Consider the following 12404-nt stretch of genomic DNA (forward strand, 5'->3'; position numbering starts at 1 on the left):
TGACATTACAATAAAACCTAGACAAGGAAGGGACATTGTTAGAGGGTTAAGCTGGCCAGCTGGCAATATGACCAACAGCTTTGATTTAGCACCTAACTTGGGGTGGAAGGAGATGCCTCGTCCTGATAAGGAGCCACAGACATGAAGCCTACCTTGGGATTAAAAGCCTGAACATTTCTTTTTGACAAGCTCTGAATGAAGTGGTGGAACTTGTATGCCCCTAACATCCATTTCCTCAATATGCTATGGAGTAGAACTCTCTGAGTCATCTGGTATTCAGTGAGACCCAGTACCTAGCTCCTGCTTCAGCAAGTGGGATACACCATGGCATATGAAATATCCTAACAGGAGAGAAATTAGTATTCACCTTTAGATACCCCACCCAGATGTGTGGGTTCAAGTCCCACCATGGTCCAACCACAGCATACAACCACCCTTCTTCCTTTGTGTCTGTGGAAGAAAGGCCAACAAAGGTCCATTCTTGGGGAAACCTAAGCAGAGGATAGATATCTTCTTCCAGCTCTACATCCTTGTTCTTGAGGAGCTAATCCTAGATGTTTCCTACAGGTCAGTGCTGTCAGATTCCAGCACAGCTTGCTCAGCTCTGTAGATTGCATCTGAGGATCTAAATCTCCTAATACAGGAAGTTTTGATGCTTCCTTTGGATTCCTAACTTCTCCAGGGGGACTATTAGTTAAAATTCAAGTGCTTCAACATTAAACTCAGTTCAGTCTTGGAGCACAACTCCAAAATTTACATCAGTTTCAGATATGTGGCTTCAATTCCTAGAGCTCTGAAAAATCTTGTCCCATGTCAGAAATGAAAGCATCCCACTAGGAGACAACCCATCACACCCCTGCAAGTCACTTCATTGTTGACTGCCTGCACTGCTGAGAAGTGAGCCAGCATGTCATATCTAATCTGAATCTGTCTGCTTTCAAAAATTGCATCATCTCTTCTTGGCACATGGTAGACAGCAAGGGTCCCTGATAATTCATGTTGGATAGTTCATGTTTCTTGCAGGAAACCTTGTTTTGTCACTAGGAAAAGATAAACCCCACAAATTAGCTGACTGTCCATTTATACCCCAATTACTTGTACAGAGGTACCACAAATGTGTGCAAGCGTTCATAGTGCACCTGGAGGACCAGTTTAGGTGTACCCAAATCCATGATATAAAGGAAGGGCAGTTCCACAACCCCCTCTACCATGTGGCCATCTTCTTAGTGTGGGCAGCAGTATTTGCACTGCAGCAGTTGGTTTAACACACTGACCAAATTAAAAACTAACCTGCAGATTTCTCTTGTAGGGGAAACTTTAGGCTTCCTGGTCCAGCAGTCTGTGACTGTTCAACTCAACACTGGCATGGAGGAAGGCACTGACCAAGAGGCAGAAGAAGAAAGGTGAAGGGTGCCTTGCTGTCACAGCCTGACCATGAAACTCCACCTTGGGCTAATTGATTGCACAGCCAGTGCCAAAAATCTATTCTTGCCTTACTCAGTTATAGCCATTTCAAACCATATTTTTCTTCCCTGGTTGTTTGGCAAGAGTGTTATGTTCCTAGCTTTAAATACAGCTATCTAGGGACTCCCAGAGAAACATTTATTTTTATTATGCTTTTCTTTTGGACTTCATTCACAAAGCCAGCAAGGAAAAGAGCTAAAAAGCTGACTTTTGAAAGAGGAAAGAGGCTTAAATCACAAATTGCTTTTCAAGGAATTTTGGTTAAACATCAGGTTCTGGAAACAAAGACTAAAATGGAGATAGAATTTCCTTGGTGTTTAGACATTCGTGTTTTAATAGAAAAAACCCACCCTGCTTGCAACAGACTCAGGATTTTTGAGAAACTGATGGAAGTAATGGAGTGTGACATACATAGCTGGGACAAGGAATCTACTGGAAGAAGCAAGCACAGTGTCTTTCAGAAGTTGCCAAAACCTGCAGAAGGCTGACATGGGCAATTTCCTCTGAACTGGAGCTAGAGGCAAATTAAATCAATGGAAGGCTGTTGAAGTTGTGAAGATAAGAGTCTTCTGAGCTGGTACATGAAATGACCAGGCAGTGATGCTGAGAATACCGAAGTTACCAAGAGCTGGGAGTAGATGTCTGCTCCATGAACCTGCAGTCACCTTTGCTCAGATGTTCACATTAAATCTTGGAACTGGAAACACTTCACATGGAATGACTTTAATGGGAAGAGAACAAAAAATCTACCAGTTAAATTCATTCTTTGCAACATAAACAGGTACAATTCCAAGGAAATCAAATGCTGCTTTGGAAGGACACGGAGTATTCATTCTGTATCCCAGCTTCAGGTCAGCCATGACTGTCAGCCTCACAGAGGTCCCATTGCCTCTTCCAGTAGCAAGAAGTGACAAGAATCTGTGGTGACCAAAGATCTTTTTCCAATGCAGTATTTGATACAAGTAGCAGATTTTGACCACTTACAGTGTTTGCATCTAATCAGTGTTGGACTTGCATCCTAAGTGGATGCCTGTTGATAGTCACTCTGAGCAGCATTTGCTGCTCTTGCTTGCCAGGTTCTACAGGATAAATTTTTACTGAGTCCAAGAGGGCATATGAAGGCAGCTCAGGACAGTATGCAGCCTCTGAGGGATCAGGGCCAGAGGTTATTCTGTGCACATGATGCTCTCAGGATGTCAGCTGAGAAGAAACAGAGGGCATGTGTATTTGGGATAGATGTCACAGATGAAAAAAAAAAAAAAAAAAGAGCCAACCAAAGGAGAAGTAGATGTTGGAATAGAAAATTGAGGCATTCAGAGATCTGCCAGTATTAACAAAAACTTTGCCCCAGCTGCTGCATCCACCTACTGACTTTGGATCAAGAGGGAAATTTCACTGGTTGCAGTGAAGCAGCAGTCTTGCCAGACCCCATCAAAAAATGAAAACTGCTAATGAACTTTTTTTAATGATGACCTTTCAGTTGATTAAAAAAAAAACCAAAACCAAAACCAACTCAAACTGAACCAAATACATTTGCATGACTTAAAATCTGTATATAGTATTTTTCATTGAAGACAGTAGAGATGTAGAGAACCTTTAGTATAATGCAGTAGAAACCATGCAGAGATACTGACAACTAGCCAACAGTCCACTGGTTAACCAGGCAGCTGAGGAATAGTAAGCAGGACTTGAGGTCTTCTATAAAACTGAACAGGAGGCCTGGAACTCCATCTTCCACCAGAACATTTCTGGTTCACTCAGAATTTCAATATTCAGAGAAATGAAGCAGTTCCAACAGAAGGAACTGGAAGAAAACCCACCCATTTGATTTATTTCAGTTGCAGGGTAAACACATTCTTGCTCTAAAGGTAGCAACAAACTGCCCTGAGCAAATGTCTCCATAAAGCTTTCAAGACACTGTTTGGTCATGGTGTGGAACAGTGCTTTCCCCCTGAACTCTAAATTTGCCCAGAATAGGAAAGTATAGTTGCTTTATGCATGTCAAGGTCCAAGCTGGTACCACAAACCTAACTTGTGAACAAGATGGATGTGTCTCCTGCTGCACCCAACAGAAACCAGACTTCTCTTTTATCTCTAGGAGGGAGAGTGTATGAAGAAGCTGGGCATGGCAAACCTTCAAGGCCTAAGTTAAACACAGCAGACTACTACTGCACCTGTAAAGTGTAACAGTATTCACCTGCTTTTATAGAGTATCTTAAGCCTGGCAAAGAGGTCCTACCCCCTCTGTTTATGTGCCTAATGTAAGACATCAATCAGGTAAAGCTTGTAGATGTGACTCCAACCACATAGAGCAAGGAGACTGGTGAGGGTTTTGAAGGGCATGTCCTACAAGGAGCAGCTGAAGGAGCTGAGGCTGTTTAGACTGGAAAAGAGAAGGCTAAGGGGAGATCTTATTGCTCTCTACAGCTACCTGAAAGAGGTTGGAGTGAGGCTGGTGTTGGTCTCTTCTCCCAAATAACCAGCAGTAGGACCAGAGGAAATGGGTTTAAGTTGTGCCAGGGGAGGTTTAGATTCGACATAAGGAAAAACTTTACTGAGTGGTCAGGCATTGGAACAGGCTGCACAGAAAGGTGATGGAGTCACTACCCCTGGAGGTGTTCAAGAAGCTGTAGAGGTGATGCTTCAGGATATAGTTTAGTGGTCAGGGTAGTTGGGTTAGGGCTGGATTTGATCCTAAAAATCTTAGTGATTCTCTGAAGACAAGTTCCACAGCAATACAATGAAATAATAATACAATATGGCAACTCAGAGTTTTGGCAAACATTTTGTAATTTTTATATAAAAATCTCAGTAAGAAACCAAGCAGAATATCTGACGGAAACATCTGCCTTACAACAAGTTAAAAAAAGAAACAAAAACAAACTCACAAAAGAAAAAAAGAAACAAACAAAACAAAAGAAAACAAAAAAAGGGTAAAATTCCAACCCCCCCCGAGTCTTTTTTTTTTTTTAATTATAAACCAGAATATCAACAAAACACTTAAAATAATCTCAGACTGTTTGGCAACTCATCACATCATAACAAGAGACACATTTGATCATAAGAAAAGTTTAACTTTATATACAACTTCACTTGAACATTTGCTCTTACTAGAGTTAATATACATTAAAAAAAGATTCTGGCAATAATGCCAGGTTCTATTATTAATACCTGTGTATAAAATGTAACATAAAATGCTGAAGCTCTAGAGTTAGGAGAAGTGACATTTGATTTCAATCGGTCCCTCTTTGTTGAAAACAAAGACAAATACTGAAAGAACTGGTGTTCAGTTGCAAAACAAAACTGTTTCAGTTCAGGGTAGTGTTGGCTCACTGTGAATAAATCTAACCTAATACTATTTATTTATTTCTTCAGGTTGGTAGTAAATTCCCAAGTGAAAATATAATTTAGCAAGATTACATTTGAATTTATTTTTTTTTAATATACTTTGTCACAAATGTGACCAGAAAGGAACCAAGTCCCTTTCACTATGCTAAACTACTTCAATGCATGCGAGAAAAATACCAACTGTCTGAGAATCTTTCAGAGAACTTCAGGTTTTTAGACACCCTGGGGGAGCAGAGGGGAAGTTTCCTACTGACATCTGCATAGAATGTAAAATATATAATTAAAAAAACCTAAGGTATATACTAAAGTTTACAGACCAATGCCTTCCATATAATAAATAAAATGTCCATCGTTGATTAGATTCATACACAGAGTAAAATACAACCTATTTTTACAAGTTTATATACAAAGTGTATTAGGAGGCCCATGGGGTGGCCTCATGGGTTGGAAGCATCTGCATTAGCATGTCAATTGGGAAACCCCAACTTTCCAAATCAGTGATAAAATATATAATTACTTTCTTTTTTTTCCTTTGCTTTGTTTTTTTTTTTTCTCATTCTGATACAAAGTAAACTTATTCTTTTTCATCTGAAATAAATGTACATAATATTCTGTATAAACAATAGTTTATAAAGCTGTTTAAAATGGAACTTAAAAGTACTGCATTGATTAACTTAGAGCTCTGAAACAAGCACGTGCAAATCCCTTTGCTTTACAAAATGAAATAAAAATAGAAGCACAGATGTTTGTGGTTGTTTTGACTCTCTTGACTCTGCCATGAACAGTACTATCTGGTAGAGATTATCGTTTTGCTTTCTTTACTGGTGTCTCCTCTGTTTTCTGCTGGCCTTTTCTCCGTACCACTGTTGGACTCTCTTCCCTTTTACGCTTGATAGACTGCACCTTTAACCTGAAAAGCAGTAAGAATAATCATGTTAATAATGGTAGGACCTGTAAAACAAAAAGGGTGTGCAGGCACAATCCTATTTAGAGGATGAAACTTGATTGCCCATCTCTGATAAATTACCAGGGTGTTACTTAAAAGTTTACTGCTCAAACATTGTATGCCAGCACAGGCCACAGGGAGACCCTGCACACTCCCACTGCATCTTAGCAGGGTGTGCTGTGTGCTAATTCTGTACGTTGGAGAATGCTCCAGATGCAGCATTTGGGGCTAGAGCTTCCTCCTTTTCTTTCATGAAGCCTTGTGTTTTGTAACAGAATATAACAAGCTGCATTACTTTGTACCCTGTCGTACAAAGACATTAGAACAGCAGTTAAGTGCCTTAAATCTCACATGCACAACAGGAAGTGAAGCACAGGTATCAGGTACCCATCTCTCTTATTTAAGTATCCATATATGAGCCCATCACATTTTAGCTGTAACCAGTTGTAATTTGGCTTAAACTCTTGGCCATTCATAAGCATACAAAGCAATTAACAGGAGGTGGACTGTCACGTTCCCAAGGCTCAGTCTGAAGACACTGCCACATTTCAGAGCAGAGGACAACTAAGTTTGTCTGGCATATAACCCATTTTACAAGTAAACTATTTACAAGTAAACATATTTACAAGACAAATAGCAACTGCATTTCACATCTATTATTCCCTTAGGATTTTATACTCTGACCTCAAATTTAAATATTAAAAAGTGTAGAGGGAAGGAGGGAAAGGTAAATATTTTCAGAAGTTGACAGAAGGACTCTCAGAGCTTCTCTTTTATCAGCTGAACTCAGAAAGAACTTCGAAGCATTAGGATTGTGTCATCATATGTTGCTTTAACCTGAACTACAGCTGTTCTTCCCCTCATTCAGGAAGGAATCACAGCTCAAGCTAAAATACTTCATAACAGCATTTTCAGATTCTCCCAAGAGGTTTTTGAGGACATAAAGAAAAATAAAATCTAGACTTCCAAATGTAAAAGAAAGAAAGAAAAAAAAAAGTAAACAGAAGAAAATCCTTTAAAAGCTTTTATGTATCACAAGAGAACAGAACAGAGCAAAGCTAGACTGCTGCTGAGATTCTGAAGCAGTATATTACATGTAAGGAAAGAACCAACGCAGCGGCTTCCAAAACAAATACCAGAAGTGGATTCAACTTTAATACTTACTGTGTCAATGGAGCAGATTTATTCATTTTTGTATCACTTGGAGATCTTTTTTTTGCTGCTAGGTTCTGTCGTTTTCTGGGAGAAACTGAACTTGGACTGCTGCCTTTAGAAGTTGCACGTGTGGTTGGCTTGCTGGGCTGCTTTCTGTAATACAAAAGAATGATGAATGTATATACAACAAAATGCTTTTACCAAGTGACTTTCCTCTTGAATTCCACAAGCAGAAAATTAGGACTGCAGAGTATTTGCAACAAGTAAACCAAAGCTGCCAAAAGAAACAGTAAAAACAAAACACAAACCACTTGCATGTTTTGGGACACAAACTGCAATGTCAGGCTGAGTGTTTCCCTATTAAATGTGGAGTCAAAAGGCTACTTCACTGACAGTATTTATCATTTAATCCTGGTTCCAAATCTGCAGTCATTCTCATTGTAAGTGTTCATGTTTAACAAAATAGCTTGGAAGAACAGCAGAAAACCAAAATAAGCAGAGGAGAGTGGACTGCAGCAGGAAAGAAAGTTTGCTTATCCAGTATCCACCAGTTCAGAAACATGAAGAACTGGTTACTGGTGATTTAGTTCACAGTTTGGAAGACAGGTTACTTAAATCATAAAAACTGATAATCCTACAATGCTGAAGAAGCAGCTCCTTCCACAGAATTACTCCCAAATGCTACTTCTAAAATGCTGTTTTATACTCCTTGCAGCACTGTAAGATAGAGATGCTGTGTTACAGCCTGTGCTAGAAAGATAGCACTGGAAATCTGAGATACAAAACCATACACACACATGTATAAATAGAAAAAAAGTAAATGTTCCCACAAGCAATCAGAATGGAAACACTAAAATCTAAAAACTTTCCTTACATTTTTAGAGTTAACAGTTATGCAAGACCAAAGGAAGTCCCCTAGCCTTTACCAAAACAAAGTTGCTGTTTGCAAAGTGTAGTGTGGCAAACCTTCAGAGTTTTCATTTAAATGAAGACTAAATAACTGCTTTCTGATTCAGCTCTGACATTATGAATTCAAGAGCACACTGTGAATAAGTCCCAAAGACTAACATATAATATATCCTTCGGAAGGAAGCAAATCCAGTGAATTTACAGAAATCTCACCATGAACATAAAAACAAAGCCTGGACTCCCAACTCTGTTCTGGATAGGCAGCAACAGAAATTAAAACTTCCCAAAGCTGATTCCACAACAAAGTCAAAAGGAGGAGCTTTGTGATAATTCAGTTTGCCTTCCAAAAGGCAGGCCTAAGGCTATGGAGACTTGTACTAAGAACAGCTTCTTGAAAACATCTCTTGCTGCCACGGTATCTTCTGCAGGAAGATTGCTTTCTGAGCTTGCAGATCACCAGACAGAAGTCCTCCAGTTCTGCAGATTCATATACTTAACTTGAAAAAAAAAATTTTGGAAAACTAACCAGGGAAAATGACATTTTCACCTTGATCTAATTCCAAGCATCGAATGGCAGATTGCAGTCAAATCAGAGCTCACTTTTACCTATCAGAACTAAGTGTTCTTAGAATCATCTTCTGAGATATGACTAGGGTGAAGACTACCAACAGGACCAGTTCTTACCTTCTGATGTATTTAAAAATGTCTTTTGAAACCTAACAGTTTCCCAATCTCCCCTCTTGTCTCTTCACCTCTAGAGGAGTGGTACTAGAATCAGAACCAAAATGATTTTCGAAGTTCTCATCAATTTAAGAATTGAACAAACCAACCACCCCAAAACCCCCCAAGCAACAAAACCCACAACAGCTGAGAACAACATAGGAAAAAGTCCTGCTACCGGTGTCTCCATAAACAGTTACCTCTGAGCCTCTAATCTTGTGGCTGATCTAGTTGTGGCTCCGGAATGTGCTTCATCATCTTCCTCACCGTCTTCTTCCTCGCCTTCCTCCTGCTCTTTGAGTTCATCTTCAGAAGATGTTAATTTCTGCCGCTTTCTTTCTGGCTCCAGTGTTTCTGCCCATGTAAAATTTTACACATGTGCTATAATTTTCCAAACGGATGTGGACACTTAGTTTAGAAAAGGTATTCTAATCACAAATCCCATTGTAAGTAAGTAATTTTCCATCTCCTTTATGCTTCAACATTTGTAATTCACACTTGTTTGATTTAATCTTGCTAAACACATTCACCATAGTTTACTTATGCAGCTTGTAGCCAGAATTCACAGAGAATTCATGAGGCTGTATAGAAGCATCTGGGATGTTGCAATTTTGACATGAGATTACAGCAATTGACACATATTTACGTAATATTTACACTAGCTGGAACTCAATGATTTTTCCTCAAGGAGGGAAAATAGAATAAAGCTTATCTTGTTGCTATTAGTAAACAGAAAGGCACAGTAGTATCTCCACATTCTGCTGGGAGTAGCAGAGTTTTTCATGTTTTTACCAGTTTCCTCTGATTGAAGCAGAGCACGCCTGGGCTTCCTTCCCCTTTTACGCACAATCATCTCTGCCTTCTCAGCATCATCTTCCTGTAAAATGAAATGCAAGAAAGTAAGGCAAGAACAATTTAATTTAAATAGAAGACAGACATTTTTCATTATATAGTGCTTATAAACTTCCAAGTGAAAATGACTGCACTTACATTTGTTGTTTCTTTCTTATTAGATATGTCTGTACCTAAGAAGAGAAAAAAAACACACCCCACAATTTAATTCTGAACTTCAAATCTTTCGCCAATCAACTTACAAGGGAGTTGTTTCCAACTCTGTCAACTTTGCATAAACATCTCAGAAACACAGAAAAAATATCAAGTCTCTACCTAATTTACAATATGGCTTTGTTGTATTTTGCTATATACAGAGACTGAGGCAATTATTAATTTTTTTTTAAAGTAGTAAGGCTTTGTATGACTGCTGTTATTTATCGCTTTTTGCACATGCTATTTTGTTTTAATGGAAAAGCAAAGTTCCTTATCCTTTTAAACTACTGTCAACCAGTTACAGAATCACAGAAAAATTTAGCTTGGAAGGGGCCTCTGGAGGTCATCTAGTCCAACCTCTTGTTAAGACCATAGCTATATGAATTCACACTGTTCAAGATCTTGTTCAATTTTTAAAGTCTCCAAAAAACGTGATCCCTTTAAGCAGTCTGTTCTAGTGCTTAGCTGTCAACGTTGAAGCACCAAATGGGTGTAGCTCAAAAAGACAGTACTTAAAATCTGTCTAACATCTGGCATGCAAATGATGTGACTTTCTGTTGAAGTACTTCTTACCTTCAGGTCAGTCCTTCTTACAGGCTGGCCTCTGTATTTTGAAGTACATTCATTACCCAACAACCCATCTTTCTATCTTTCAACAAGGCCTCACCCCTTGTAAGCAGATGCTTACCACTTCTACCCTGACCAAATCTATGATAACAAAAAGATTCTTTTATAAGGCTTTTGAGCCTTGGCAAATGGAATTACCTGCAACACTGCAAGGATAAAGATCCTTAGCAATAAAGGGAGCAAAGCAAAACAAAAGGAAGTTTTTGTACGTTTTCTCCCTACCATAAAATTGCTCCCTACTTTTGTTTTCTGAAAGAAGCACAAAAGATGATAAAAATTCTAACCCCCTCACCATTAGGCTGACAGAACAAGCAGAAGAATGTTAATGCAACTGATTAAAAATATATTTCAAAAAGCAGAAACCTACTCTAAAATTCACACGAGTTTTTTTGCCATTAAGGTTATGGGGCAAACAAAATGCAAAGATGTTTAACTAGTCAGTAAAGAAATGCAGTGACACATAGGACTGCCCACAGCATTAAGTATTTACACAAAATGATGCTAACAGATAACCAACATTTACTAGTTCTGCTGTGTTCAAAAGACAGAGACAGACTCTTCAAAATCTTGGTATGTTTTGGCAAATTTGTGGCATTTTGTTTTTTGACTGAAAAACACTCCATGTAAGCACAAGGCAAGCCTTAACAGACACAATCCTCTTGCTAGGATGGGAAAATGTAGCACTTTTCCCTCAAAACAAGTATAAAAATAAACAAAAATTTAAAAACCTTACCAATTTTACAGCAGCAACCACAGATAAGTGCAAAATAATTTTATTTTCAAGTTCAGTGTCAGTGTCACAGGAGGATGCTGCCTTCTTAACTGCATGAGTTATACTGAGTGAAACAAAACTTTCTGCTCCCCACATTCTACGTTCAATCTGTCCCTGTTGCAAACCCTTGTGAGGAACATCCCAAAATTACAGTAAGTGAACTGCACAGAGGGATTCCACTTTTTCTTTTCACTGCCAGAAGTTTTCAACCCCAGATGTTTGAACAGGAGTAAAAAATAGAAAAGCATCTAACTTTATTTTACTTACTTAAAGTACATCTTACCTGCTTGAGGTGTTTTTCTACTTGCAAATACAGGAAGCTGCAGCTGAAATTAAAAAAAAAAAGGGGGGGGTGTCTTTTAATTTCAAGAAAATCAGAAAGATCCAGGACTGTATTACATAAACATAGCAACTTGCTCTCATTCATAGCAGCACATATCTGCCAATCTAGAAAGCATGAATACTAAGGAGCATACAGAAAGTTTACACTGTTTTCCATTTGATATTTGAAATGAGTCAAATCAGCCCATAAACTAAAGAAAGCAGCAGTTTCAGTAACCTAGTTGACAAAGTCATCACAATAAAACAAAGTTAAAATCAGTTTCAAATACATTTATCAGTAATACAAAACAGTTGAGTGCAGTGACTCTATGAATCACACACACAGAGATCAGATTTAGAGATCACCAGGATTTTGTATTTGCACAGAATGCAGAAAAAGCTAAATAGAATTCACAATCTCTTATGATGACTACCCAAAAAATCTACTTGCTTTCATCACTGAATGACTACACTAGGATGGTCTATGCTTCCTTTGAAATAGCAACTTGTTCCCAATCAGCCCAGGGGAAACTCATGCCAAGGTCCTATCTCACTTTACAGAATCCTTATCTCAGATGAAGGGCAGATATTGCTCCTCCTGGAGCCAGCCAGCCTGTACCTGACTGACACACCAATTAGTCATCACTAAGAGGTACAAGATCTTTAAAATAGTCAACTAGAACAAGATGAATCTATTCCACTACTGAGTTGCAAACTATATCTGCTTCTGCAGGGGATTTGAATTAGTTTTCATTCTTATTTGATGAAAAAAAAAAAAAAAACCCACTGAAAACCAAGCCCATCAACATAAACACCTCTTCCCCACAAACCCCACCAGTTCAAATTACAATTAATAAATTAATATTGGGAAAAAGAAAGTTGATTAGGAAAGACTAGAAATTGCAAAACAAAGCTCCATTAGACCTGTGGAAGGGACAGGACTCAAAGGGCTGCCTGAAATGCTGCAAGCACAGAACAAGCAGGGGCAAGAACTCCTGTTTATAGCCTAGAGAAATTCCTAAGGCTTCTGACACCTATGTCAGCTGGTGTTTCACCAGGCAAGCAGGCAGAAAGCTTAAGTTTCAGTACAATGTG

At 38.7% G+C, this 12404-nt stretch overlaps 1 protein-coding gene across 1 annotated transcript in view; it reads right to left on the reverse strand.

The window, feature by feature from the left end:
* Positions 1-4901: 4901 nt before the first annotated feature.
* BOD1L1 (biorientation of chromosomes in cell division 1 like 1) overlaps positions 4902-12404 on the reverse strand; it is a 32718-nt gene continuing 25215 nt past the window's right edge. The window contains exons 20-25 of the mRNA XM_054391691.1: positions 11272-11314; positions 9533-9567; positions 9335-9419; positions 8743-8896; positions 6923-7066; positions 4902-5722 (exon numbers count right to left, since the gene is read on the reverse strand). Of these exons, the coding sequence (XP_054247666.1) occupies positions 5614-5722; positions 6923-7066; positions 8743-8896; positions 9335-9419; positions 9533-9567; positions 11272-11314 (570 nt within the window). The 3' untranslated portion in view covers positions 4902-5613. The remainder of the gene's footprint in view (positions 5723-6922; positions 7067-8742; positions 8897-9334; positions 9420-9532; positions 9568-11271; positions 11315-12404) is intronic.

The sequence above is a fragment of the Indicator indicator genome, chromosome 23 (assembly GCF_027791375.1).
Source record: "Indicator indicator isolate 239-I01 chromosome 23, UM_Iind_1.1, whole genome shotgun sequence".
NCBI lineage: Eukaryota > Metazoa > Chordata > Aves > Piciformes > Indicatoridae > Indicator > Indicator indicator.